At 33.1% G+C, this 21354-nt stretch overlaps 7 protein-coding genes across 7 annotated transcripts; 5 read left to right on the top strand and 2 right to left on the bottom strand.

Moving 5' to 3' along the window:
* The first annotated feature begins 531 nt into the window (after positions 1-531).
* On the top strand, positions 532-1632 carry LOC148174485 (brachyurin-like). Its single transcript, XM_088035491.1, has 6 exons — positions 532-601; positions 661-808; positions 855-1021; positions 1071-1160; positions 1208-1347; positions 1396-1632. The coding sequence occupies exons 1-6, from the start codon at positions 532-534 to the stop codon at positions 1558-1560; spliced, it is 780 nt and encodes a 259-aa protein (XP_087891617.1). The 3' UTR covers positions 1561-1632.
* LOC148174486 (brachyurin-like) lies at positions 1605-3464 on the top strand. The gene is made up of 5 exons (XM_088035490.1): positions 1605-1904; positions 1952-2118; positions 2971-3060; positions 3104-3243; positions 3291-3464. The coding sequence occupies exons 1-5, from the start codon at positions 1696-1698 to the stop codon at positions 3462-3464; spliced, it is 780 nt and encodes a 259-aa protein (XP_087891616.1). The 5' UTR covers positions 1605-1695.
* Positions 3465-4275: 811 nt separating this feature from the next.
* LOC148174487 (brachyurin-like) lies at positions 4276-4768 on the top strand. Its single transcript, XM_088036832.1, has 3 exons — positions 4276-4484; positions 4535-4688; positions 4751-4768. The coding sequence occupies exons 1-3, from the start codon at positions 4276-4278 to the stop codon at positions 4766-4768; spliced, it is 381 nt and encodes a 126-aa protein (XP_087892958.1).
* Positions 4769-6755: 1987 nt separating this feature from the next.
* On the top strand, positions 6756-7868 carry LOC148174488 (brachyurin-like). Its single transcript, XM_088036833.1, has 6 exons — positions 6756-6770; positions 6825-7009; positions 7131-7297; positions 7378-7467; positions 7523-7662; positions 7710-7868. The coding sequence occupies exons 1-6, from the start codon at positions 6756-6758 to the stop codon at positions 7866-7868; spliced, it is 756 nt and encodes a 251-aa protein (XP_087892959.1).
* A 1297-nt stretch (positions 7869-9165) lies between these two features.
* Positions 9166-9630, top strand: LOC148174489 (brachyurin-like). Its single transcript, XM_088036834.1, has 2 exons — positions 9166-9406; positions 9450-9630. Exons 1-2 carry the CDS (start codon positions 9201-9203, stop codon positions 9628-9630), a joined length of 387 nt encoding a protein of 128 aa, XP_087892960.1. The 5' UTR covers positions 9166-9200.
* Positions 9631-13419: 3789 nt separating this feature from the next.
* On the bottom strand, positions 13420-14432 carry LOC148174490 (trypsin-2-like). Its single transcript, XM_088036248.1, has 5 exons — positions 14282-14432; positions 14095-14233; positions 13898-14040; positions 13636-13835; positions 13420-13588 (listed from the first exon to the last, which is right to left on the bottom strand). Exons 1-5 carry the CDS (start codon positions 14325-14327, stop codon positions 13421-13423), a joined length of 696 nt encoding a protein of 231 aa, XP_087892374.1. The 5' UTR covers positions 14328-14432; the 3' UTR covers position 13420.
* Positions 14433-14506: 74 nt separating this feature from the next.
* On the bottom strand, positions 14507-19366 carry nrv3 (sodium/potassium-transporting ATPase subunit nervana 3). The gene is made up of 7 exons (XM_088036247.1): positions 19154-19366; positions 18117-18257; positions 17948-18067; positions 17719-17900; positions 17568-17669; positions 17349-17517; positions 14507-15718 (listed from the first exon to the last, which is right to left on the bottom strand). The coding sequence occupies exons 1-7, from the start codon at positions 19278-19280 to the stop codon at positions 15615-15617; spliced, it is 945 nt and encodes a 314-aa protein (XP_087892373.1). The 5' UTR covers positions 19281-19366; the 3' UTR covers positions 14507-15614.
* Positions 19367-21354: the final 1988 nt, after the last annotated feature.

Below are 21354 nucleotides of genomic sequence, written 5' to 3' on the forward strand. Positions count from 1 at the left end.
TTTTTAGAGCACACCAAAAACTTTCAAAATTCTATAAAAAAAATTATCTTTTGCTGTGTTGGCGCTACAAAGATGAAATTTGGGAAGGTTGATACCCTTAGCTCACTGATTGACTGTACCAAATTTCAAAATTTTCAGACAACAAAGATTTTAAAAAATTTTTTTAATTGACGAAAGACATGGTCTCGCTTATTTTATCTCCAGTATCATGACAGGAAGCAAATAAAAAATGGGACTCAAGAAATTAAAAATCTGCAATATATTGTCGATGGCAGTTCGTTTTTCTGATAGAATAGTTTTGCAATTTGTAGACCGATAACTCAACGCAATGACGAACCACAGAATTTTTGTTACTTTAAAGCGGATTTTAATAAAAATTTAAAACGCGCAAGACACCTTCCGCTTTAAGAAGTACAATGGAGATAATTTTCTTTATTTTACATATACGTTCCTTATCTCAATAGCAATAATAATAAACCGCCATCATAAAGTTCTAGATAATAAACGTCAATAGTTGCAACAGAAAAAAGAATGAAAACTCTACTTCCTTTTGTCCTAATTTTCCAATATTCATTTCTCTGCGATGGTCAACACCAGCAAAGTAAGTACCACTTACTTAAAGCCCTAACAGTCTTACAGGTGTAACTGAAGAGTTCTCAGCTCGTATCATTGGTGGTGACGTCGCAAAAGCGGGCCAATTCTCCTTTTTAGCGGCAATCTACAAAACCACGTCTGATGGAACGTACTTCTGTGGCGGATCTCTCATTGCTCGCAAATGGATTTTAACCGCCGGACAGTGTGTCGATGGGTACTTACAATAACATAAAGAAACACCCCTTATGTGTAATTTTTAGAGGTACTTTGTTCACTATATATTTAGGTACGACTAACATCAAAACTCCTGATTCAACGTCCATAAAACTAGCAACCGACGAGTATGTTTTACACCCACAATTCGACCCAATGACTCTGGAGAACGATATTGGTTTGATTAAATTACGAATGGAAGTTATACTCTCAGGTACCACCAAAATATGTAAGTCGTGATTTTCCTCAAAATTTTGTTCCAGACTACGTGTCGGCTATTAGTTTGGCGTTCTTTGAGTTGAGCGACAATGTTGGAAAGCTGAGGGCGGTGGGTTGGGGACAAACGAGCGATGGTACCACTACCAATCCTCCTATTTAAATATTAATGAAATAATTTTAGACGTACCGGGGCTGGTTGACCAGTTGCATTGGGTCGAATTGACCACAATTTCTAATCAAGACTGCAAAATGACGTACGGAAACCAAATCACAGAGAATATGGTTTGTGTTGTTGGGAGTTACAACGAAGGGGCTTGTCATGTGAGTCTGACAAATGACCGAGAAAAGTTTTATTTTTCTTTAATTTAGGGGGACACCGGAAGTCCGCTTCTGTATCATTACGGTGGTGGTGTTTTTATACATCAAGGAATCGCAAGTTTTGTTAGTGCCAACGGGTGTGAAAGCACAGATCCTTCGGGATATACAAGGACGTACCCTTATGAGGACTGGATTAGAAACGTAACGCAAGGATAATTGATTTGTATTTATTGATAGGTATTGAGTTGTTATTTGTTTTATCTTTACAATAATAAATTTTATTGACACTAATAAACTGATCATTACAAAAAGCTGCAGTCGTAAAACTGATATGCAAGAGTACTACCAAAAATGAAAATCTTGATTGCTTTCGTTTTAACCTTCAACTATGCAATTTTGTGTGATGGCAGACATCGAATTATTGGTGGTGACGTTGCTGCAGCCGGAGAGTACCCATTTCTAGCAGCGATCTATAAAACAACATCCAATGGTCAATATTTTTGCAGTGGATCTCTTATAACTCAAATATGGATTTTAACAGCCGGTCAATGTGTCGATGGGTAATCTAATCTGTCTTACTTTTTTTATGGTAAAGTTGTCCTTTTAGAGCCACTTTGTTTACAATCTATCTGGGTACTAACAATATAAAAACACCAAGTAGTACCTCTGTGAAATTAGCAACAGATAAGTACGTCTTACATCCTGCATTCAATCCACTGACTCTTGAAAACGATATTGGTTTGATCCAGCTCCGCATGAATGTGACATTTACTGGTACAGTCAGCAGAAAAAAAATAGGCTTATGGGCGGGATGGCTCGTAAGAAAATGTAGTAAATTTTGAAACTCAGTTATTAAAAACCAAACTATGCCAAACTTCTGATATCGATATCTTGCGTATTTGATGAAGTAAACTTGCATTATTATAATCATTTTACGCAGAATTTTTCGCAGATTCCAAATCTGAGATTGACATTCAGAGCCGACAAGAAATAACTGAGTTATGGCCGATCAAAGTTTCGAATAGTTGATTTTAATTTTTTCAAATTTTTCCTCATTTTGTAAGTTAAATATCTCGAAAACTATTAGAGATATTGAGATGCGCTTTGCGCCATCGTTTTTCTCGGCTCATTCTACGTTAGAAAAAGTTAGAAAAAGCCCAAAATTCGATAGTCAATTTTTTGCGAAAAAAATCCTATTCAAACGATGAAACTTTTTCAATTTTTTGTTTTTTTGGCCATAACCGGTAAACTGTTTGTCCGAGCAATCTTAAATTTTGAGCAGTAGATAGCGATTTTTTACATTAAAAAAAGGTTCTTAGATTAAAACTATGCCAAACTTCTGATATCAATATCTCGCTTATTTTTGGAGTCAAGTTGCATTTTTACGGCTCATTTTAAGCAGAATTTCGAGCAGATTCCAAGTCCGAGCGCAACATCCGCGTACGACAAGCAATAAACTTACAAATTAGTGTTAGGTCTTCAACAACAAAGCTTGTAAATTTCTTCGTCCCCTCAAATTTGTTTTATGAGAGTACAGATTATCGATACAACTCGCTGGGAGTTACGAGCTATCCCGCCCATGAACTCATTACTTTTTCTGGTACGACTTTTAACCTTTATCTTCAGAGTACATCACGTACATAAACTTGGCGTTTTTCGACTTGGCAAACAATCTTGGCAACCTGGTAGCCACGGGATGGGGACAAACTAGCGACGGTATGATCTTCTTACAAAAACGACTGTTTAACTAAATTTCCAGAAAGTGGAGGACTTGCAGACGAACTACGTGTGGTAAAACTGTCCACGATTTCAAACCAAGAATGTAAAATTTCTTATGGGAATCAGATTGTAGACAACATGGTCTGTGTCGTTGGAAATTATAATGAAGGAGCTTGTCATGTGAGTTGTAAGATTTTTTTGAACAGATTTTGAGTTGTGCTGTTCAGGGTGACACTGGAGGCCCGTTACTATTTCCTTACCTCGAAGTACCTTTCATCCCTATTCATGTGGGTGTCGCTAGTTTTATTAGTGCAGAAGGATGTGAAACCACTGATCCTTCAGGATATACAAGGACGTATCCTTATGTCAGCTGGATAAGAAACGTGACAAATTCGGAATAAAATGCTATTTTCTTTGTTTTATTAATAGATATATACATGTATGATTACAGACTAAATCATGGAAGTAACAGATGATTGAAACTGCTGTAATTTTAATTGAAAATTTAATAAAGAAGTCAAAATTACAATTTTTAACATACAATTTTTAAAACACGTCTCCTTGAATAAGCAGTGAATAAGCAAGTTTGAAATTGTAATTTCCCCAAATTTCATTATCACTTCTTAAAAAATACGAAAATTACAATTTTTTACACAAAATATTAAAAAAAAATTAATTTGACCTAAAACAAAAAATTTCTAAAACACGTCTCCTTTGTGTGATAATTTTGTAACTTGGCGCAGTTAATAAGCAAGTCAAAAATAGTAAGTTTCCCAAATTTCATTGCCATATATTAAAAATTATGGGAATTACAATTTTTTACACAAAATATTAAAAAAAATACATATTTTGAGCAAAAACTGAAAATTTGGACGTAAATTGTAAACAAAGTGGCTCTAAAACGACAATTTTACCTTAGTAAAAAAGTAAGACAGTATAGATTACCCGTCGACCGATAAAGACGTATCCTTATGTTACCTGGATCAGAAACGTGACAAATTCTGTTTAAAATGCCACTTTATTTCTAAAAAAATGAAAGAAAACCAAATTCTATCAATAAATCAAGATATCAAAACGCAGCGACAAAATTCGTTATCTTTGGAGATATCAGTACCTAAAATTTTTCTCGATAAAAACTAACAACAGAACGTGTACCTGCTTTGAGAAAAATGAGACTCTTTATAGCTCTTCTCTTGGTCTTTGTAGCCTGCCATGCCCGAAACTGTACGTTTTAAACCTTCTAATCACCGAAGAATTCCAACTTCGTTTTTAGCTAGAATCATAAGTGGTGAAACCGCAACACCCGGAGAATTTCCATTTATGGCGGCTATTTACAAAACTACAGAAAATGGTTCCTTCTTCTGCGGCGGAGCTCTTGTCACTCCTCAATGGATTGTAACAGCTGGTCAATGCGTCAATGGGTAACGTTTAATTTTCATCATAACTAGTTAGTTTGACTTTTTATTGACAGAGCCGTCTCTTTCACAATTTATTTGGGCCTCACCAACATCAAAACTCCAGACAACACATCTGTTAAACTTGAAACGACCGAATACGTCTTACATCCGGATTATAATCCTGAAACTTTGGACAGTGATATTGGTTTGATACATTTGCAGACAAATGTGACATATACTGGTAAAATCAATAAGCGCGAATAGAGCAAGTTTTAATAACATGTTTTTAGATTATATCCACTACATAATGTTGGTTACTTTTCCAATTCAAGATAACAATAGTTTACTTGCAACAGCTGGTTGGGGACAAACTAGTGATGGTACTAAACAAATCTTTAAAAATCATGTTTATAATCGAAATTTACAGAAAATGTGAATCTTGCGGATGAACTGCACCACGTTAATTTGAGTGCGATTCCGAATAAGCAATGTAAATTAACGTACGGCGATCAGATTACAGATAACATGATTTGTGCCGTTGGACCTTCCAATGAAGGAATCTGTCAGGTAAGTTAAGTTGTCTCTGCTACCAGAATTGGTACTCTTTGCACGGTTAGTTCAGTTTCAAAAATGAGAAAAAAATTGGCTATAATTTCTAATATGCGGAAAAGTTGGGTGACTTAATGTGTAAAACAATGACATAAAGTATTAAACAAAATTACGTTTTGTTTCTATGTAATACCAGATCTTGTGTATTACATTAATTTACCGACCCTTATAAAACTTATATGCAAAGAACGAAATTTAATAAACAATTTTGTCATCTTAAAATTGGGATTGATGGAGTTCTTCTCCTTCTTGGATTTTTAATAATATATATAAGTATCCAGGATGTTCTTGAAATGCATGTACAAAAGACTTCTGCGCTATTCCAGAAGGAGTAAGAAGTATAAAAAAACAATTTTTTAATCAAAAACTGACAAAGTAAAATTAACCCCAATCCATATACTTTCTAGACCACTGGCAAAAAACGCATCTGGAATTACTTGTTTCCAAAGCAACCAGCAACTCGATTTATTATTCACTTTTAAATCAGTGGCGCCTAAGTAAATTCATTTCAATTCAAATTTTTGTGTAATTGTTATCTCAAAAACAAAAAACTTTTACTAAAAAATTTTTCTCTTAATAGGCTCAATTTGTAACAAGGAATTACCACACTCTTTTTGTACATGCCTCTCAAAAACAGCCTTTATATAAAACGAATCAACAAATTTAACAAATGGAATAACTCATCCGTAGAAAAAACATTTTATTATGAACCAATAGCTAAAAATGTTTCCTTCACCTATTGTTAGGCACAGTTTTTAATAATATGTAGAAAAAAATTTCCGGTAGTTTGCGAAAACTGGCCAAAAATTAGTTCAGTTGTGTTATATTAAATGTTTAAAGCCAATAAAAATATCATTTCTGCCTGCTTCGGCAATACTCTAACTACTCGTATATGGAAAAAATAAATACTTTTCGTAAACAATTTTAAAAACTTGAAATTAAAGTAGCGCCCAACATTTTAGTTTTATCAATTAAAAAAAAAGAGTTTAGGCCCTTTTACGGGCGAGCAGACGACAGAGTTGGTTGATTCTGATTTTACGAAGATACATATAGGTGAGATACAAAATTGTTGAATTTCATCCCAAACTCGCTTGTAAATTTTTCAACGCCGTAACTTTTTTTTTTCTTTTTTTTTATTGTTTTGTATTGTTTATTAATTGTTATGACTGTTTGTTATTGTTTTTGTTCTTAATTTTTAACAAACTTTTTAAGTTTATTTTATAACAATACGTAGTTTTTTTACATGAACCTGTTTTTGTATTTGTGGAAATGAGTTTTATCATGCACAATTGTTTTTAAAATGACGTACAATTTTTTTCGCAATTTTCTTACATATTTGGATTAACCTTGTTTGATGTTAATTTAGGGAGATATTGGAAGCCCCTTAATTTTACGGTCTGCGTCTTATTTCCACACTGGTGTTGCAAGTTTTGTGAGCGGGAATGGGTGTGAAAGCATGGATCCTTCAGGATTCACCAGGACTGTTCCTTTTGGAAACTGGATCAGGGAAATTACGGGCTATTAAAACTGTAATCGTACTTGAAAGACCAATAAATAAAATGTAGAATCCATCCGGATTAGTGCAAGTACTTTTATTATTGTAATTTATTACCAGCCAAAAAATAGAAGTTATCAGTAGTACCTACTAAACATTATTCGCTATCAGTCTGAATACGTTTGCCAAAAATGAAATTGTGGTTTGTTCTTCTTCTACCACTAATTCCCTGCAATGCCGAACGATGTACGAACTAAAAGAAGAGAAACGAAGAATTTTACCCCAATATATTTTTAGCTAGAATCATCGGCGGCGACCTTGCAGCCGCTGGTGAGTACCCATTTCAAGCCGCCATTTACAAAACCACATCAGATGGTTCATTTTTTTGTGGTGGAGCTCTTATCACTCGGCAGTGGATTCTGACAGCTGGTCAGTGTGTCGACGGGTAATGTAAATTTACATACTAGCATAAACTAAAAGAGGCTTTTCATTATTTTGAATGTTGGTACACCTGTTTTCTATCAACACTATTTCCGGTTTAAAACGTTGAGCATTTTTATTCCCAGGGCTGTTTCGTTCACAATTTATTTGGGCACCACCGACATCAAAACTCCAAGCTCTACAGCTCTTAAACTTGAAGCCAGCGAATATATCTTGCACCCGGATTATAATCCCGAAACTTTAGATAGTGATGTTGGTTTGATACACTTGAGGATGAACGTTACCTATACTGGTAGGAACACAACTCATTTAGCTGAGTTGAGATTTAGAGCGTAGATAAAACGTTGTATTCTACACGTCCAATACTTTTAGATTATATCGACTACATTAAAGTGATACCTTGGCGTATCCAAGATGATAATCCTCTCCTAGGAACAGCTGGTTGGGGCCAGACAAGCGACGGTACTAAATCTTTACGTAATAAAATAAAAAGTCGATTTTACGTCAAATTTTTCAGAAATCGGACAACTTCAGGATAAACTGCACTGGGTCAATTTAACGGCAATTTCAAATCAAGAGTGTAAAATAACTTACGGTGATCAGATTACTGATAATATGATTTGTGTAGTTGGACCATTCAATGAAGGAATTTGCCAGGTGAATTTTGAATGATGTGACCCCTTTAACTGTTAATATTTCTACAGGGTGATATTGGAAGTCCGCTCTTTTTGCGGTCTGTATATCTCATGCACGCGGGTATTGCAAGTTTCGTGAGCGGCAACGGATGTGAAAGCCCGGATCCTTCCGGGTTTACTAGAATTCATCCGTATACAGATTGGATCATGGAAGTAACGGACTATTAAAACTGTTGCAATTTTATTTGAAAATTTAATAAAAAAGTCAAAATCACAATTTTTGGTTCGACAATTTTGTAACTTGGCTCAGTGAATAAGCAAGTTTGAAATAGTAATTTCCCCAAAATTCATTGTCTTGAAAATTACCGAAATTACAATTTTTTTTACAAAATGTAAGAAATTTTTTAGTTTGATCTAAAATTAAAAATTTCTAAAACACGTCTCCTTCGCGCGATTATTCTGTAACTTGACACAGTTAATAAACAAGTTAAAAATAGTAAGTTTCCCCTATTTCATTGCCATATTTTAAAAATTACCGAAATTAGAATTTTTTTCGCCAAATGTCGAAAATTTCTAAAACACGTCTCTTTTGCTCGATAATTTTGTAACTTGATACAGTTAATAAACAAGTTAAAAATAGTAAGTTCCCCAAATTTCATTGGCATATCTTAAAAATTACCGAAGTTAGAATTTTTTTCCAAAATGTTAAAAAAAATTTTGAATCGACTTAAAAGCACAACTTTCTAAATCACGTCTCCTTTGCCCAATTTTTTTGTAACTTGATAAAGTTAATAAACAAGTTAAAAATAGTAAATTCCCCAAATTTCATTGTGATATTTTAAAAATTATTGAAATTAGAATTTTTTCTACAAATGTCGAAAGATTTTTAGTTCTACCAAAAATCGAAATTTTCTAAAACACGTCTCTTACCCTTGATAATTTTATAACTTGGCACAGTTAATAAACAAGCTAAAAATAGTTAATTCTCCAAATTTCATTGCTATATCTTAAAAATTACTGAAATTACAATTTTTTACACAAAATATTGAAATTTTTTTAGTTGGGCTAGACTGAAAATTTCTAAAATACGTTTTCTTTGCTCGATAATTTTGTAACTTGGCACAGTTAATAAACAAGTTCGAGATAGTAAGTTCTTCAAATTTCATTGTCTTATCTTGAGAATTACCAAAATTACAATTTTTTTCACAAAATGTCGAAAATTTTTTAGTTCGACCAAAAACCGAAAATTTTTAAAACACGTCTTTTTGCACGATAGTTTTGTAATTTAAACCAGTTAATAAACAAGTTATAAATAGTAAGTTTCCCAAATTTCATTCTCATATCTTAAGAATTACAAAATTTCATTTTTTTACACAAAATATTATTTTTTTTTAGTTTGCGGAAAACCTATAATTTATTGATTACCTCATGTTAAATAAAAACATAATGCAGAAAAAATCATAAAAACTTTGTTATCAAGTTTGAGCGATTAAGATATAATCGATAAATTACTCGTTGAAACCACCTTTGTTCTTATCACTGTAAAAACAATTCGAAAAGATGAAAATCCTCCTCATCCTCGTTTTAACCTTCAATTCCCTAATTTCTTGCAACCGCCAACGAATTATTGGAGGAACCGTTGCCAATGCAGGCCAATTTCCATATTTAGCCGCAATTTACAAAACCACCTCAGACGGTACTTACTTTTGCAACGGTGCCCTTTTAGACCAAAGATGGATTCTAACAGCCGGCCAATGCGTAGAAGGGTAAGTTTTTCAATTAACTCCACACTCTTTCACCTCTTTCCAGAGCGACATTATTCACAATCTATTTGGGTACGAACAACATAAAAACCCCGAGCTCCACATCTCTGAAGTTAGCAACAGATGAGTATATTTTGCACCCGGAATTCAACGCCACGTCTTTAGAAAATGATATTGGTCTTATCAAACTAAGAATGGATATTACGTTTACGCTATTAATGATTTAGGGCGACACCGGAAGTCCTCTATTGTTTCCTTATAAGGGCTACGGATATTTACATGCGGGAGTTGCCAGTTTTGTTAGTTCCTCCGGTTGTGAAAGCACTCATCCCTCTGGATTTACAAGAACTTATTCTTATGAAAAGTGGATAAAAAATGTAACAAACATTTCACCTTAACGCCAATATGTACATAACAATACCAAAAAACTGAAAATTTGTAAACACGTCTCCTTTGCTCGATAATTCTGCAACTTAACACAGTTAATAACCAAGTTAGAAATAGTGAATAGCGAAAATTTCTAAAACACTCCTTTGTACGATAATTTTGTAACTTGGCAGAATTAATAAACAAGTTCGAAATAATAAGTTCCCCAAATTTTATTGCCATATTTTAAGAATTATTAAAATTAGAATTTTTTCTACAAATGTCGAAACACTGCCGGAATTACGATTGTGTACACAAAATATTGAAAAATGTTTAGTTTAGCTAAAGACTGAAAATTTCTAAAATACGTCTCCTTTGCTCGAAAACTTTGTAACTTGGGACAAATTAGAGATAGTAAGTTTCCCAAAATTCATTGCCTTATCTTAAAAATTACCAAAATTACAATTTTTCACAAAATCTCAAAATTTTTTTAGTTCGACCTAAAACAGAAAATTTCTAAAACACGTCTCCCAATTATCAAAAATACAATTTATTCCGAAACACCAAATTTCATTGTTGTAAAAACCGTTTTTGGGTGAATTATAAAATAGGGTCAAGATAGTGTAAGTAAGATATTGATACATTCTGTTTTATTTGCGATGAATTTATTAAAGTATAAAGCAAAAAAAAATCTTTGCCAACAAATTTAGAGCATTGTGGAGCTTATGAAGCCTATTTTAACTTCCTAATCCGGAATCAATATAAATATTGGGTTACTCATTTTGCCTGTATTTACTTCAAAAATATTTAAGAACATATTAATATTTTTATAACTTGAATATTCAATAACTGTTATTATATTATACGGAAAAGTTATCAAAATAAATCCCAATTCATCTTAATTCTCATATAAGCAAAAGAAAATCACTAAATATTTATTTTTGAACTTGAATTTTTATTATTTTAAATTTGTATTCTATTATTCTTGAGTTAAAAAACCCCGATGTTCAGCAAAAAAAATCTGAATGTACTTTATAATAAATTTAATAAAAATTCAATATGTTTCTAATGTTTCTTAAAAATTCGAAAAATTGCTCTGGTTTTTACAAAGCAAACTTTGATAAAAAAAAAATATTTTTCTTTTTTGGTAACGTAGAAGAATCCCAAATTTGACATTCAGATCCAAAAATCGTGTCGACCGGTGTTATCAATTATTACTAAGCACTATCAAACTGCACCATAACAATAAGCAAAGTCGTCACAGTGCCCAAAACATTCAAAATCGTCGACTTATTAACACCGAAAAACCCAGCAGCGGAAAACTGCGGAAAATTATCACCCATAAAACCAACAAACTCGTTGAGAACAATTCTTTGATTAGACACCCCACAAGGAAACATCTTGCGCAACTTGTAGGCATTGAACACGACCTTAGAGGCTTCTTCACGTACTCCATGACAAGCAGCAATAATCATGCAGTTGCCTACCTAAAATACTCTCATCTTTATGGTACTCCAATGGTATGTACTACTTACAAAAATCATGGAAACTAGAGCAACGTTCGACACAAAAAACTGCTTAAACTTCCCCGGATCAAACCGGAAAAAGAACAAGTCGTCGATGTAGTTTACAAAGTGAAGGGTCGCGTAAGAAATCATTAGAAGCAACGGCAGTCCGAAGACATCGTTAAAGTGGTTGGTAGCGTCTTTCAAAGAGAACGCAACGTGTTCGGATCTTCGCATGAAGAAAATGAGAGTTTCGTCTGTGATTTTCTTGCCTCGGAGGTTTTGGAAGTAGTCTTCGATGACACTACTCAAGTTCTTGTATTTCCGTGCCAACATTCTGGCGACGATGTAGACCAAGCAGCCGTAACAGAACTGCATGTAGAGCTCCACGTCGATGACGATGATGTCTTGGAGTGTTTTGAAAACTACAATTTCGCTGAAAACGTAGTTGGAACAGAGGATGATGATCCAAAATGTGAAGTTCAAAAGTGCGAAAATAATTCTGGGTAGAAGAGTTTTGTTGTGGTCGTCACTTTTGATGATTCTCATCAATGCGCTCATTTGCTTCTTTTGGGAGAATGTCGAAAGAACTACGTAGATGCTAAAACTGTAGGCGATGATGTCCATTAAAATACTTATCACCTGTTTCATGTGAGTGTAGTTCTGAAGATATGGTCGCTTAAAACTGGAAAATATAATTGCGGAGGTTAGAGATATTAAGACTAAGGCGGAATAAGCTTTTTCGGTTTTGGTCGGTTTGGTTTTTGGAATTATAATTCCAAGACATTTGTTTGCGGCTATGGTTAAAGCTAACATTTCAAGGCTTATCGACGAACTGTGGGAAAAAATTAATTACTTAATGGAACGAACAGACAGCAGGTATCAATAATATTGTTGAGCTTCAGGTAAAAAGTCAATAAAGAAATGTTTATTCGCAATGTGTTAAGTAGGTATATAAAAACAGTTGTGACTTGATGTCGGCGGTAATTTTGAGAAGACAATAGCCTTCAGAATAAGAATTCTTTAGAGCACCATAAACCAAATTTAATTTGAAGATTTGGGTAAACAGGAAAAAAAATAAATTCCCATCTTATTTTCCGCATCAAAATTACGAAAGTTACAAAAATTTATAAAAAACGGTTAAAATTTCTTGTTTGTTCGAGAAAAAAAATCTAAAAATTTACAGTTTTCTTTAAAAATTTGACGCAGTTATTAAGTCCAAACTGATAACTTCTCCTAATTCCACTCTTCGACAACCAAAATTGACAAACTTACAGAATTTAAAAAAAAACGCATTTTTTGTTCGTTTTAAAAGAAAACTTGTAAAAATTCCAAACTCCAAAGTTATAGCGGCTCCAAATTTAACTGTTCTGCAACCAAAATTGACAAAGTTTTATAAAAAAAAAAACGGGTAAAATTTCTTGTTCGTCCTGGAAAAAGAAACTAAAAATTTACATCCATCTTCAAAAATTTTGAAATTTAGCACAGTTATAAAACAAATTTAAACTGAAAAAGTCTCCAAATTCTATTGTTCTACAACCAACATTGCCAGTAGTAACAGTTTTAAATTCCACTGTTTATCAATCAAAACTGACAAAATTATGGAATTAATTTAAAAAAAATGTTTTTTGTTCTAAAGAATTTCAAAAAATTCACATTCTTAGTCTAAAATTTTGAAATTTAGCCCAATTATTAAATAAGTCCAAAGTAGTAACGGCTCCAAGTTTCACTATTTTACAACTATAATTACCAAAGCTACGGACTTTAATAGAAAACAGTTGTACATTTTTATTCGTTGCAAAAGAAAATTTCTGAAAATTCACATTCTTGTTCCAAAATTTGGAAATTTAGCATAGTTATCAAACAAATTTAAGCTGGTAACGTTTATAAAATCCACTGTTCTACAACCAAAATTGCCAAAGTTACGGAATTTAATAGAAAACTTGCATTTTTTTTGTCGTTATTGTATTATTTCTAGCTTGCTGTTTGTTTTTTTTGTAGCAATTTTGGATCACCCTGTATAAATATATCTACAAACATGTACAACTGAGATTTTAAGGAGTGAAGAAGTACAGAAAAAAGAAAAAAAATTACAAGCAAAAATTCAAAATTTTCTTTTTAAGGAATAGATCGAAAAAAAAACAGTTTATTTATTATTATTTATTATATTTTCAATCCAGCCTATATAAGGAAAAATCTTTGTATATCCAAAAGGGTCTGCACTTTCACATCCATGTGCACTTACGAAGGTTACAATTCCTTGAAGCAAAGGAAGACGATCAAGATAATAAAGAATCGGCGTTCCAATATCACCCTAAAAAAATTCAAAAAAATGTTAAGAAACAGAGATTAGCAACTCACCTGGCAAATTTCTTCATTGTACCTTCCAATCACACAAGCGATATTTTCAGAAAACTCATTACCATACGTGAATTTACATTCATCATTTGACGCTGTAGACAAAAATATAGAAACTTTTGATTTTGACAATAGTTTCCATGCGGCAATCTGTAAATTGGTGCTTACATCAAAGAAGTTTAAACTTATAGCCTCTATATCACCTAAAATAATAATAAAATTACCCTCCCAATAATACAATTAACGGGAATTTTAGAACCCTCACCATTGTAAGTCACGTTATTCCCGACTTTGATCAAACCGACGTCATTTTCCAAAGTCAAGGCATCGTATTCTGGATGTAGAATATACTCTCCTGTTACCAATTTAATATTCCGAGTTCCCAAATGTATTGTGAACACAATAGCACTGAAAAAATGACAATTCGTATGTAATACAACTTTTTTTCTTCCTTTACATTACTCTTCAACGCATTGCCCCGCCGTCACAACCCATCTTTGACTGATCAGACTTCCAGCACAAAAATACGACCCATAATTTGTAGTTTTATGAATTTTAGCTAAAAATGGAAAGTTTGCTTCGCCAATTCCAACAATACAAGCTAAAAGAATTTGGTTAAACTAGTCAAATTTTGTGTTTTTATTCATACCTGTGCAAGAAACGGAAACTAAAAGAAACAGTCGTAATTTCCACATTGCAAAAAACCTGTTTAAGTAACTATTGCAGGTCTTATCAGTTTATATGTTCATTTATTTATGATAAGTTGATAAGTGATAACGGATTTGATAAATTATTTTGTTACTCTTAGAATGTTTTCCTGTTTTTCATCCTGTAAACCCTCTAAATTAAGACGTTAGAACACAAATAAAGAGACTTCGTTTTAGATCCAATTTATTATCATTTTTATTGATTTTTTAAAAATCACATTAAAGCAAAAGAAATAAATACAGTGTGCACACGCATTAGAAGAGTTAAATCTACACAATAAATTAACAATTTATATTTACATAAACACTAAATAATAAATAAACCGCTCTTAAAGTTGAATCGACGCCACAACAGTGTTTAAATTTCACCTGCTCGCTTTTAAAGTCTTAAGGCTAAGTACAGAGAATGAAAACAATTTGGGTGGTGCTCTGTTGACATTGCTGTCAATATTTAACCTCAATCTGTCAAAAAGACAAGCAGAGGTGCCAACAGATTTCGAAATCTAAAGCCAGCTTCGCCTTAAGATGCAACTATTGTTTCTGTAGATATGTTGGTACCAAATTCGAACACAGTTTTCCCGCCGTTGTGCGTTACCAAAACAATAAATTGAAATAATTTAGTTATTTATTAAGTACGCTCCTAATTAAATAAGTATTTATAAATTTCAATGGCTAGGTCTACCTAAACTATATATGAAGTACAGATAACATTGAGTAATGACTATTATTATTATTATTATTATTATTATTATTTTTAATAACAAGTTCAATTTTTTTTCTTTGCTTACGTCTTTCTGTAACAATGCTTAAGTAACATTTAGTAAGAGAACGAAAAAAAATTAATGAGAACATATTTCTGTATGTACAAAAAAACTTCAGCTGTAATGAATAGAATTATTTAACACATCCGCTCCTATCACAAACATGAATACAGTAGTGCATTGCACACACGTTAAAAATGTCGATTCGCGTGCTGGCGCAACGCTCCGTTACGGAATAAGTTTTGTAACAATTATACGGTTACCTACAGTGTGTTGCGGTGGCGCTATCTAGCTGCGGCTTGCTCATTTTGGTTTCCTAATATTAGATTATGTTTTGAACTTTCGTCGATACTCAAAACTACTAGCAAAAAGGGTCAAAGATTCAAATTGCGCTGCTCTATTATGATCAAAGTTCAACTAATTTCAAACTAAAGTTTAACTAGACCGTCACTTGGTGATTCGACTTCTTTTCGAAAATGGCAGTTGGTAGAGCCCCACTCGCTGAAGTTTGTGTTTAGTCGATCATTAGTTCGAAATGGACTGAACCTCGTCGGTCGACTCGGTCGTGGATGATGTTGCGGGCCCAAGCTTTGCATTCGATGTTTATGAGAACACCGCCTGAGAACAAAAACAACTAAAACGTCGAAAATTCAAGAAATTAAAAAAATTATTTAAAAAAAATCCAAATGCGGAAATCTCCTGTTTCCAAATAAAAATGTTTATTCTAGCTCTACAGCTCCGGAGTGACGAAACTTGACATTTTTTTTGAATATTTCATCTCCACGCAGAAATGTGTAATTGTCCGAATATCCAAAAAATTAGCAAATAATTATGAATTTTTAAAACTAACCAAAAATGACTGAAATTTTTTGTTCGCACTAAAAAAAACCTAAAAATTTCCAGGTTTGTTGTAACGTTTTAGAATTTAACCCACTTATTAAATAAGTCCAAAGTAGTAACGGCCCCAAATTCCACTCTTCTACAACCAAAATTGGCAAAGTTACGGAATTTTACAGAAAACAGCCGAATTTTTTGTTCGTTTTAAAAGTTAAAATTTCTAAAAATTCACACAGAATTTTGGAGTTTAGTAGAGTTTTAAAAAAAGTCGAAACTGATAACGTCTCCAAATTTCTCTGTTCTACAATCAAAATTGTCAAAGTTACGAAATTTTATAGAAATTGGTTGAAATTTCGTGTTCGCCTTGGAAAAAATCTAAAAATTCACATTCTTTTTCAAAAATTATAAAATTTGCCGCAGTTATTAAGCAAGTCCAAAGTAGTAACTTGTTTAAATGTTATTGTTCTACAACCAAGATTGACAAAATTACAGAATTTTATAGAAAAAAATTGCATATTTTTTGTTCATTCTAAAAAAAAATCTAAAAATTTACATTCTTGATCTAAAATTTTGAAATTTAGCGGAGTATTTAGACAAGTCAAAACTAGTAAAGTCCCCAAATTTCAGTGTTCTACGATCAAAATTGTCAAAGTTACAAAATTTTATACAAAATGGTTTAAATTACTTGTTCGCATTGAAAAAAAAAATCTAAAAATTCACATTCTTCTTCAAAAATTTTGTAATTTAGCGCAGTTATTAAATAAGTCTGTAATAGTAACGTGTATAAACTTCATTGTTCTATAACCAAAATTGCCAAAATTAAAAAATTTTAGAGAAAAAATTTGCAATTATTTGCCCGTTAAAAAAATCTAAAAATTTACATTCTTGGTTTGAAATTTTGAAATATATTAGAGTTTATAAACAGGTCGAAACTAGTAACGCCCCAAATTTCAATGTTCTACAATTAAAATTGTCAAAGTTAGGAAATATAATACAAGATGGTTAAAATTTCTTGTTCTTGCCTTGGAGAAAATCTAAAAATTCAATCTTTTTCAAAAAATTTGAAATATAGCACAGTTATTAAACAAGTCCACAGTGGTAACGTGTTTAAATTTCATTGTTCTACAACTCAAATTGCCAAAATTATAGAAAAAATTTGCATATTTTTTGTTCGTTCAAAAAAATTCTAAAAATTTACATTCTTGGTTTAAAATTTTGAAATTTAGTAGAGTTTTTAAACAAGTTAAAACTGGCAACTCTCTAAATTTTACTGTTTTGCAATCAAAATTCTCAAAGTTACGATATTTTATAGAAAATGTTTGAAATTTTTTGTTCATCCTGTTCTAAAATTCTAACTAACAAAAGTAAAATTGTTTTAAAATGATTAAACAAAGTAAAACACACAACTTACGTTTAGGATTCTCAAAATGCACAGCTACCAACGGGCTCACATAACCTTTGACATTGAGGAAAGGAAAATACTTCTGTCTAAACCCTCTCTGTGGGTGGTAATTAATTGGACCGATATTTTCAATATCGGCTGGATTCTCCCCGGCACAATCAACCCAAACTATGTGGTGCTAAAATAACAAAAACCCTCACTAAATACTCCCTCAAATCCCACACTTACTCTTCCTTGCAGTTCCTCCTTTGCAATCAATTCTTTCAGATGTCTGGGCATATCATGCGGAGCCGTAGCATTAGTGTAATAATCAGGTTTCCAGCCAAAAATCTGCGCAAAAAACGTACAAAAAACCCACAAGTTATAGTCTTGTACTCACTTTGTTCAGTTTAAGGAAAATGCAAGGACCGCCTTTATCTTTGCTCTGAAACCCGTAGCCAAAGTCTTTGGTGCATGGCGCAAAGTCTGGAGTAACTTTAAAATCGCAGAATTTGTGTTCGTCCGGCTGATCCTTATTGTCACAGTTTTGCACGTTATCAGAAACAGTTTGTCGTAAATACGCTAAAAAGATAAAATTATATAATAATCGCTCCTTCGAATTTCCTTACGATCTAAAAATTTATCCAGCTCCTCTGTCCAGTACTGAATATTTTTCGGCTCGTCTGTTTTGTACCAGATCAGGGTGCTCTCAACGTTGGAGTCTGGTGGCATGGGTCTAAATCCTAGCCCTATGAAAAATCGCACTTTAGAGAGCAATTAAGGTACAAATTATCTTACCTGGATTGCTACCGATCAAACCATTCGCTCCTTGCCATTTCGGTTTAGTGTCGTCCAGAGTTTGGTAAAACACTGCTAGCATGGCAGCAAAGAAACCGACCAGAACGGCATAAAAAATGATGTAGAAAAGAAGGATCTTTCCTGGAATCAAACCAACTTAGGACTTTGGACGACTCTCTGACGTCACGGCATGATAAAAAGCAGCGCCGATAAATAAAAATTAATTTACAATGTTTTCGATCAATTAAGAATTAAATAGAGACGAATGTCGGCAATTGAGTTATCTGCGGTCGCAACACAATTTCCATTCGTTATCTTCATCAAATTTGGGGCAAAAACCAACAAATATGTGTGTGACGTTCCGTCCCGATCAATTACATCTTCACACCTTGCATGAATAAATCATTTGAGTTTCTTTACTGCCATATTCTGTCCATGATGTGATTACGCAACGCTTAAATCCGAATCAAATCAATTCTTCCAAATCCCAAAACGAGTCACAAAAAAATCGGACGAAACGGTTTATAGCAAAGCTGAAAAAATTGCGATACGAGCAACCGCAAGAGTTATTTTTATAATTGATTAAAGCCTTCATTATTCACGTATCGACAGAAAATTTCGTCGCGTCCTGAAACTCTCCGTTTTGAGAATCATACTTGACCTATTTACGCCGCAAATTGCATTTTCCATGTCGGAAAAATAGGAGCGATAAATCGACGGCGGGCGTCGTCCTTGGTGCCAAGCGTCGATGTGACGCCATGACACTGGAGAGGTCCTTCCGAATACTTCCTTTACCCCATAAAAAGCGTGTGTCGGGTTCATCGCAAATTTTACAATAAAAAGGAAATTTCCGAATAAAAAAAAATGGGAAATATGGATTTGTGACGATCAGTGAAGAAATTTTTCCGACAAAAAAAATAAAAAAATTGGGATCGCTCGCAATTTTCGTCCTCCTTCGCGAATAAATAAATAAAATCAGAAGCGGACCTATCGATTCCAAGCAGAAATGCCAAGGATAAGTTGAGGGTGCCACTTACCCCAACTGGAGCCAGTCCTGCCCAAAAACTGGCTGGTTTCCGAATTCCACAGGAACACCCGGAAGCTCTCCCATGAGCTCATTTTGGGCGGTCGTGTGTAAAACTGATCGGCTTTTTTGTCCGCCATGGTAACTCTATCACTACTCCCGCTGGAAGAAGGATAATGCGCGACGCTGCCTGGGGTCGATCTGAGGAGTTGCGCACCAGGAAATTCAAGTTTTCGATCGGCCTGCAACGAGGATTCTGATCGCCATCTGTAGGCGGCCAAAGCGAAGGAAAATAGTCGGAACTCTTTTATAATTTATTTGGTGAGCCTGAAGGAAGAAATTAGAAAGTTCACCCCCGGCAATTGGTCCCCAAACATTTTTTGTCCCCGGTCAATTCGTCCCCCAAAAATTTGTCCCTGAAAGCTTTGTTTACATGCTCTGTAATAATAATAATAATAATAATAATAATAACATCAACTGCAGGTACATACAATAAAAATGTAATCCGTTTTTCATAATTTATTATCTGCATAGAGTCTGGCAACAATTGTAGCCACCCCTAAAATGGTCGTTAATAATAATTTATTTTTTGTCATCGTCAGAGTTTAAACAACCAGTAGTTATTTTATTAATAGTAGAGTTTAAAATGTTACTTCTGGATCAGGGCATGTGGCGTCTTAAAAAACAGGACAAAATCATACAAATTTAGCTGACTGCACAAAAGTAAACAATCGAAAAAGCCTAAAACCCTTCAAAAAGCATTAATTTTGATGCACCCTTCAGTATTTTGAAGACCACCAAAAATTGAGCACACGAAAAAAACTGTTAAAATCTGTTAAAATAAGGCAAAATTTCCTCAAAAACACTGAAAAATTTTCAAAATCCGTTGTGTTAAGACATGCCAAATGGCTTTTTACTTCTGAACCAGGGCATTTAGCGTGTTAAAAATTAAGGCAAAATCTTACAAATTTAACTGTTTGCCCAAAAGCAAACCACCGAAAAAGGCTTAAAACCTCTCAAAAAGCAATAATTTTTATCCACCCCAAAAGTACCCAAATATGTGTGTCAAGACAAGAGTCCAAAAAATTTATGTTTCCTCAAAAATTAACAACCGAAAAAGACATAAAATCCTTCAAAAATCATAACTTTTTTGTGCACCCAAAAATATTCACAAATCAATAGACCACCAAAAAATGAGTACCTGGGAAAACTTTGAAAATCATCCAAAATCACGCACAATTACATTAAAAGCACCAAAAAAAGACCCAAAATGGCTTTTTTATTTCTGGACCAAGGCAATTGAAACATGTAAAAATCATTGAAAAATTTATCATGTTTTCAGCACCTCAAAATGGATTTGTATTTCTGGACTTGGACGTTACAGCACTTTAAAAAATTCGGACGTTACAGCACCCCAAAATGGTTTTTCATTAATGGATCAGAATAATAACTGAAAAAAACAATTGTCTTATCTGAATAGATTTAAAATTAGAATAAAAAATAATGTAAAACAAAAAATTAATAGTTATTTATCGTCGTGTTTAAGACAAACGTTAAAAAATAAAAAAAAACAAAAGTTTTCCGGTGATCGAATATTGAAAAATTCACCAAAAGAAGAAAATTCGAACAAAAGTGGTTATGCAACCAAATATACGAAAGTAAAGCGAGGTTATGTGTGTGATAGATGTGCCCGATGTATCCGCAGTTGTCAAATTTGAGTGTAATTCCAAACGATGTCTATCGAACTATAGGAGTCTCTATGTGAAGTCTAAATTTCGTCGTTTTGATTTGGTATTAGTAAACAGATCCAGAGCCTTCAGAACAGCGTCTTCAGATTATTATTGAATTGCATGTGTAATTGGTTGCCTATAATAAATACATTAAATTATTCATTTTAATGCCTTTTAATTCACGTTAATGCATGATTTCAGCCGACAAATCATGCATTAATAGTACCTAAAAACAAACGATCGCCGGAAAAATAAATAAAATTAAAAATTAAATTACTTTGCACGGTTAAACTAGTATTTTATATACTCTTGCACAGTTTATGCACTTTAGAAATAGTAACTTCCCCAAATTTCATTGACGTAATTAAAAACTAACAAATATAAGAATTTTATTAAAAAAAAACGTGGAAAATTTTTGGTTCGTTCTAAAAAGAAAATTTCTCAAATTTCAATTTTTTTGTTCTAAAATTTTGTGAAAGAAAAT

Source organism: Gnatocerus cornutus, chromosome 5 (genome assembly GCF_029298725.1).
Source record: "Gnatocerus cornutus isolate USDA-ARS CGAHR chromosome 5, icGnaCorn1.1, whole genome shotgun sequence".
Classification (NCBI taxonomy): Eukaryota; Metazoa; Arthropoda; class Insecta; order Coleoptera; family Tenebrionidae; genus Gnatocerus; species Gnatocerus cornutus.

Excerpts from the sequence above, each read along its gene's own strand:
- LOC148174485 (XM_088035491.1), top strand. The coding sequence starts at position 532 with ATGAAAACTCTACTTCCTTTTGTCCTAATTTTCCAATATTCATTTCTC. Across the intron at positions 602-660 it reads CGATGGTCAACACCAGCAAA|CTCGTATCATTGGTGGTGAC; the intron begins GTAAGTACCACT and ends AAGAGTTCTCAG. Across the intron at positions 1,022-1,070 it reads AATGGAAGTTATACTCTCAG|ACTACGTGTCGGCTATTAGT; the intron begins GTACCACCAAAA and ends ATTTTGTTCCAG.
- LOC148174486 (XM_088035490.1), top strand. The coding sequence starts at position 1,696 with ATGAAAATCTTGATTGCTTTCGTTTTAACCTTCAACTATGCAATTTTG. Across the intron at positions 1,905-1,951 it reads GCCGGTCAATGTGTCGATGG|AGCCACTTTGTTTACAATCT; the intron begins GTAATCTAATCT and ends TTGTCCTTTTAG. Across the intron at positions 3,061-3,103 it reads ATGGGGACAAACTAGCGACG|AAAGTGGAGGACTTGCAGAC; the intron begins GTATGATCTTCT and ends CTAAATTTCCAG.
- LOC148174487 (XM_088036832.1), top strand. The coding sequence starts at position 4,276 with ATGCCCGAAACTGTACGTTTTAAACCTTCTAATCACCGAAGAATTCCA. Across the intron at positions 4,485-4,534 it reads GCTGGTCAATGCGTCAATGG|AGCCGTCTCTTTCACAATTT; the intron begins GTAACGTTTAAT and ends TTTTATTGACAG.
- LOC148174488 (XM_088036833.1), top strand. Across the intron at positions 7,010-7,130 it reads GCTGGTCAGTGTGTCGACGG|GGCTGTTTCGTTCACAATTT; the intron begins GTAATGTAAATT and ends TTTTATTCCCAG. Across the intron at positions 7,298-7,377 it reads GATGAACGTTACCTATACTG|ATTATATCGACTACATTAAA; the intron begins GTAGGAACACAA and ends CAATACTTTTAG.
- LOC148174489 (XM_088036834.1), top strand. The coding sequence starts at position 9,201 with ATGAAAATCCTCCTCATCCTCGTTTTAACCTTCAATTCCCTAATTTCT. Across the intron at positions 9,407-9,449 it reads GCCGGCCAATGCGTAGAAGG|AGCGACATTATTCACAATCT; the intron begins GTAAGTTTTTCA and ends ACCTCTTTCCAG.
- LOC148174490 (XM_088036248.1), bottom strand. The coding sequence starts at position 14,327 with ATGTGGAAATTACGACTGTTTCTTTTAGTTTCCGTTTCTTGCACAG. Across the intron at positions 14,234-14,281 it reads AGTTTCCGTTTCTTGCACAG|CTTGTATTGTTGGAATTGGC; the intron begins GTATGAATAAAA and ends AAATTCTTTTAG. Across the intron at positions 13,836-13,897 it reads GAATAACGTGACTTACAATG|GTGATATAGAGGCTATAAGT; the intron begins GTGAGGGTTCTA and ends TTATTATTTTAG.
- nrv3 (XM_088036247.1), bottom strand. The coding sequence starts at position 19,280 with ATGGCGGACAAAAAAGCCGATCAGTTTTACACACGACCGCCCAAAATG. Across the intron at positions 18,258-19,153 it reads CAGGACTGGCTCCAGTTGGG|GAAAGATCCTTCTTTTCTAC; the intron begins GTAAGTGGCACC and ends GTTTGATTCCAG. Across the intron at positions 17,670-17,718 it reads TTTTCCTTAAACTGAACAAA|ATTTTTGGCTGGAAACCTGA; the intron begins GTGAGTACAAGA and ends TTTTTTGCGCAG.